The sequence below is a fragment of the Mixophyes fleayi genome, chromosome 2 (assembly GCF_038048845.1).
Source record: "Mixophyes fleayi isolate aMixFle1 chromosome 2, aMixFle1.hap1, whole genome shotgun sequence".
In the NCBI taxonomy this organism is placed as follows: domain Eukaryota; kingdom Metazoa; phylum Chordata; class Amphibia; order Anura; family Limnodynastidae; genus Mixophyes; species Mixophyes fleayi.
Window position 1 is genome coordinate 250,860,555 of NC_134403.1, and position 5,996 is coordinate 250,866,550.

Sequence of the window (5,996 nt, forward strand, 5' to 3'; positions counted from 1 at the left end):
TTGCAATTGAGGAATTTTCAGATCCCTCTCCGGCAGTGCAAATTCCAGACCAGAACCAATAAAGTGATTTTGACTGCAAACACTTTACTATAGACCGGGAGCAGGTGCGAGTGCAGGGGGCGGGGCTCAAAAAATCGCATTATGTTGGAGACAAATGCCGCGATTCCCGATGCATTTTGGATTTAATTCTGCCCACTTCACTAGGAAGTGGGCAGATGCGGGAGATTGTAATACTCTCCCGGGAGACCCACCCAGAATTCGGGAGTCTCCTAGACTATTTGTTGGGAGAGGCTCCTACGCAGCTCCTTTTACACTGTGCAATCTATTTCCAACATAAAATAAATCAAACCTTTCTCAAGGTCCTCACCTTGCTATGATCTTTCCCAGTAAACCTTCATCTAACTAACCTTGGAGCAAACACAGCAGTCCGAAAGGACAACTTGGCCATGTTATCTGTATATCATACAATTTGATAATTACACATCTGTCATTAGCCACTAATTTCACAGATTTTAAAGTTCGCAGCATGAAATATCCATATTTTCCAGCATTGAACAAATAAACAAAGTTACTCTTGCCTGCATGTAGGATGCAATTCTTACAGTTTGATCTTATTCTCTAGACTATTGCACACTTCTACTACGTACTTGTATGGAAAGAGGGGGGTGCATCTTTATTAAACTAGTAAATATGTTTTTGCCTGCTCTCGTGGCATGGTAGGATGTCTCCTCTGAATTCTGGAGTAAACTACGAGTTACTTTACATACAATTCAAAGAAATTAGGAAACCTGCAGCGCTCCAAATGCCACCTAGACAGTCGCAATTGATGGAGAGACATAACATAGCCCACTGTATAGCACACAACTCCAGCTGCTGTTACGTCACACAAGCTACAGTGTATCACTCAGGGAGACGAAATTTAATTCTACCGCTCTTTAAAATGTCGCACGTCATGTGATTCAATGACGTAAGGCCTGAGCCGGTCACATGGTGCTGCTATTAGTGCTGTCGCTACTACTGAAGCCACTGCGCATGCTCTGTGCTATCACGGTCTGAGAGCTGTAGTTTTGGAATTATTTTACCAGTGAATGTAGTTACAATATCGGCGTTTTTGTTATCATTGCTTATTATTGAGGTAAGAGATTCTTGTAATCTAAGATCATCTAAGGTGGCATTAGGGGTTCAGTTAGTATGGGGGTGTAGTGAACGAGTTTTTAATATGGCAGTGTATAGGAGTAAATTGTCTCTTTTGAGGAACTTAATTTATTTCTGTGTGATCGTAATATCTTTATGATTCAGGTCCGAGGATCAGTGAATTGGCAATGGAGGCTCCTCCGGTGACCGCCATGCCTGTATCAGGAGGAACCATAAACATGATGGAATATCTATTACAAGGTGATTTTTTTTTTAGTTAATAGTACATGACAGATGGTGGGTTGAATCATGTATTGTATGTATGCTATATTATATCAGTTAGCTACTGTATAGATCTTGTCCATAAAACATAGTTCAAAATAGAATGCATTTCAGTGGTCTGCTGCCCCCTGTATATAATTATGGCTGAAGAATGCATTGATAACATATTATGTGTATTAAAGGGCTGTCCACTTGCTTTCTGACAATTTGTATATATTGACTTTTACATACCCACCTACAATCTCTTATACCTTAATTTATCTTTCGGCGTATTCTTTTTATTTTTCATCAAGGCCTTGAAATGTTTGCATAAAATCTTCAGTGCAGCTATGGCCAAGGCAACAAACATATACACAGAAGTCTGAAAGATAAATTGCAGTATTTAGTGAAAATACCAGTGACACCATGGGGTTCAATGAGCGACATGTGACACTGATGCCCAGCTGCTTTAAGAGCTAGTTACACACTGCATATCAAACATGATCGCGTTAGACATGTGGGGGTAAATGTATTAGCTCTGGGTTCTTCAACACCCGCGAGTTCGGCGTCTTCGGCGTTTAAATTTAAAGCGGCGCTGCCTCCTGCACAAGGCAGTGCCGCTTTAAATTTAAACAAAGACGCCGAACTCGCGGGTGTTGAAGAACCCGGAGCTAATAAATTTACCCCCAGGTGTGTAATTCGCTCTTATACCTGCAGTCGGTCATCAGTGAGGACACGCATATTGAACCCTTTGTGTCCACTTTAGTGAACATGAGCAAATGCAGTGCGTCATATTAATGACTGCCAATCCCAAGTGCAAGTAAAGGTGGTTATGTTCTATCCCCATCCTCATTTGTATGCTCTTACTAGCATTACAAATGTTAGTAAAAGTGTACATTTTAATGGCAGTTGGTAATTGGCCTCATGTAAAGAGATATATATATATATATATATAATCACAAATTTGGATGGTAAATTTGCCTTATGCAGGGGTCTAAAGTGATTTGCGATCCCGATAAACATATCTAATGGTACTGCTGGAAATATCTAGCCAGTTATTCCTCTTATTGGGCAGCTTAAATTAGTAAATACAAAAAAGTACACAGTTTTCTAATTATTTGGCCTTGTAATATACGATCTCATTTGTAATACACGGTAGGGATGAAGATTATTAAAAAAAAAAAAAAAACACTTTTTAAATTTGGTTTTTACATTAAATGACTTGGTGCAAAGTGAAAGGTACAGACTGCTGCCAGTGCTAAATATAATCTGATAAAAATTATGTCATCCAATTTCTGCTAGATCATTTTTGCCTGTATTCAAACTTTCTGTGGATTAAAATATTACTTATAACAGCAGTGTTACAAATAACTGCTTTTTATATTACAGTAATAACCAAACATATTTTCCTGTACATTTAAAAATATATTTTTGAAGTATATCTATAATTATTCCTCAGATATTTCTTTTCAAATTAGCTAAAGTAATGCAAGTATGAAAACACTATCAAAATATATGTACAAAGACCACTCAAAAATACATACAGCTGCCAAGTGGGTCAACAAGCAGTTTTCAAGTTAAGAAATATGCATTTTGCAGGTCTCAATTTTTTTCTTCCATTAATTAAAAGTTTAGCAATTTCTCTTAAAGGATAATTAGGGTAATTTACTTATATCCCAAACTGGAACCACTACATGCTATAACAAATAATATCTAATCATTGCAATGCTTCCTGAGCTACTTTTGCACCCAATAAACAGTCATAGGGGTATATTTACTAAACTGCGGGTTTGAATAAATGACGATGTTGCCTATAGCAACCAATCAGATTCTAGTTGTCATTTATTTAGTACATTCTACAAAATGACAGCTAGAATCTGTTTGGTTGCTATAGGCAACATCTATACTTTTTCAAACCCGCAGTTTAGTAAATATACACCACAGTCTTATTATGAGTCCTCAGCCAGTGAGCAGAGCTACAGAATGATTAAGAATATGGGGATGAACAACAGAAGTAATTATGTATTTTTATATCTATAATGATATCTAATGATCAAGAAAAGATTAGTGACTACTTATACATGTGCTTGTTCATATATTTGATTGAAATGTTTGCCTTTAGTCTTTCTTCAGTGTCAGCTATTAAAGCCTCATTATCAACTATTTTTTTCCCCTCACATTTTTAGGCAGTATACTTGACCAAGGTCTAGAGAGCCTCCTTCATCGCTTACGTGGGTTATGTGACAACATGGAGCCTGAGACTTTTGCTGACCATGAAAGTGTGTACTTGCTAAAAGGCCAACAAGCCAGCCCTTTTGTACTTCGTGCCCGTCGGCCTCTTGACCGACCAGGAACACCGTGGCATCTTCGTTATCTTGGACAGCCAGAGGCAGGAGACCGAAGTAGGCACACATTGGTCCGGAACTGTGTTGATATTGCTACCTCAGAAGTCCTGCCTGAATTTCTGCAAGAGATGGGCTTTCGCATGGACCATGAATTTGTGGCAAAGGGACATTTGTTTCGAAAGGGAGCCATGAAAATTTCAGTGTACAAGGTATATCGTGTGTTAGTAGCAGGAACAGCTGAAGGAGCTGAGCCACTGTCACTATCATATTTGGTAGAGCTAAATGTTGTCGCTCCTGCCGGGCAGGACAGTGTAGCTGATGAAGTCAGGAGCTTTGCAGAACAGCTAAGGCCACTGGTGCAACTGGAAAAGATTGACCCAAAACGTCTCGTGTGAGAAGACTGCGGTACTGTGTAGGACACACCAATCAGCAAATGGTCTGCACTGTCCATCTTTAGAATGCATTATTTCACATTGAAGGCCTTATTGCGGCCATTTTTCCTGTTGTTATTGACAGTCATTGCTGTACACTGCTGAACTCATTCACATGATATGGATTTTGTTTTGCCTTGCAAGCTTTTTTTTTTTACCCTATTTGGCATGAAATATACTAGCACAGTGAAATGATTAGATATTCGCTTTCTTTTGGACTGTTTTGTGCAGAACATTTTATTAAATATATATTTCTGTTATCTATTAAGTTGTTTTTTATGTACTTAACATGCATTGTATATTGCCTAGAAAACATACACATAATCCCTTGCTGTTATTCACAACTCTTGAGGTAGAGATCTGGGGGTAAATGTATCATACCCCGGTTTCTTCAACTCGCGGGAGTTCGGCGAGATGACAGCTAAAATTTAAAGCGGCGCTGCCTTGTAAAGGCAAGTTTCCCTTTACAAGGCAGCGACGCTTTAAATTTTAGCCGTCATCTCGCCGAACTCCCGCGAGTTGAAGAAACCGGGGTATGTATCATTTACCCCCTGGGCTAGATTATGAACACATGTGCAATATTTAATGTGGGCAGCTGGAAGAATGTGCATTAAAAGATCTAATCCATGCATTTATCCAATAACTGTTCACATTTTGAATAGCAAAAATCTGCTTGTGACATAACTGGAATAAATTAATTCATCTTTGTCAGGTGACCATTTATGTGTACAAGGTAAAATGCTAACTTGGGACACTTTTGTTAGGAAAAGTACTTTATTTGATGTGCATGATCTTTAAATCATTACGTTTTTAACATGCATTTTGCTAGGAGCAGATTCTGTTTGTATTATCAACCTTTATCTTCAGTTTTGTGTACCTTTACTTTGTAGTGGCTAGAGATAAAATATGTAGCTAATCAGATCAGAATGTGCATCCAGCACAGAGCGTTTTAGGAGATATATGCTGCTCTTGTTGGAGTCGATTTACCGGTCTACATGTGAATGTGTGAGAACAGGTGTAAATGTTGGCAAGTGCAAGAAGCCACAGTCTAGATAGAGGAAGGCGTAGGGTCTTAAAAAGCAGCGGAGTACTGATGTGAGGCTAATTTCTGATTGATTGCAGGAAGATTGGTGGGAAACACACATCTATGAATTGAAGTTCATACACCCAACTTGGTACAGGCTTCTTGGAAAACCATAAGACTATGTGGAGGGGAGATCGCATGTTGCTGATTGGCACAACACTACCTTTATTTTCCCCTGAAATGTCACTCAAAATTGCCCACAAGTGATATATTTCACCACTCTGACAATACTAAAACTCCAATTACCCCAATGTGATGGATCACTTGGAGATCTTTACCTTTGTCTCTGGATGTGTCCTGTCAGATAGACATATTGGAAGGGAGTGGAAAATGATCTTTTATACCAATTTACTACTTTTGTATCATTGAAACCAGAGAGAAGCAGTTACTTTCTTACCCCATCTATGCATGTGGCATTTGTTTTCCATGGAATGGGTAGAGACAGCTCTCCATAAAGAATCCCTACTTTAGCACTGTTCTCCCCAGAAAACTTTGCCAGCTGGGTGGCATTAAGAATGTGTCAGGAGGTATTAAGAAGAAGCCTGGTAGGGGCAGTTTTAGTACTTTGCAATTGCCTTGTCATTACAAATGCCTATGCATATCCTATTGCAAAAATGAGTATCTATGGAAACATGATAGAACAGTAATATTAATACAACAAGCGATATATCTCGCCACCACTAAGCAATACAAGGTGACCGCATTAGTGGTGACATGCAATCCCTCTTGTCGAATTGCAGT

At 38.9% G+C, this 5,996-nt stretch overlaps 1 protein-coding gene across 1 annotated transcript; it reads left to right on the top strand.

Annotated features, from left to right (window-relative positions):
* Positions 1–1,015: 1,015 nt before the first annotated feature.
* Positions 1,016–4,435, top strand: MED18 (mediator complex subunit 18). Its single transcript, XM_075198127.1, has 3 exons — positions 1,016–1,135; positions 1,300–1,395; positions 3,582–4,435. Exons 2-3 carry the CDS (start codon positions 1,323–1,325, stop codon positions 4,133–4,135), a joined length of 627 nt encoding a protein of 208 aa, XP_075054228.1. The 5' UTR covers positions 1,016–1,135; positions 1,300–1,322; the 3' UTR covers positions 4,136–4,435.
* Positions 4,436–5,996: the final 1,561 nt, after the last annotated feature.

What these genes read in the sequence shown, in the direction of transcription:
- MED18 (XM_075198127.1), top strand. Translation starts at nt 1,323, where the DNA reads ATGGAGGCTCCTCCGGTGACCGCCATGCCTGTATCAGGAGGAACCATA. An exon ending in GATGGAATATCTATTACAAG is followed by an intron (nt 1,396 to 3,581) that starts GTGATTTTTTTT and finishes TCACATTTTTAG; the next exon opens with GCAGTATACTTGACCAAGGT.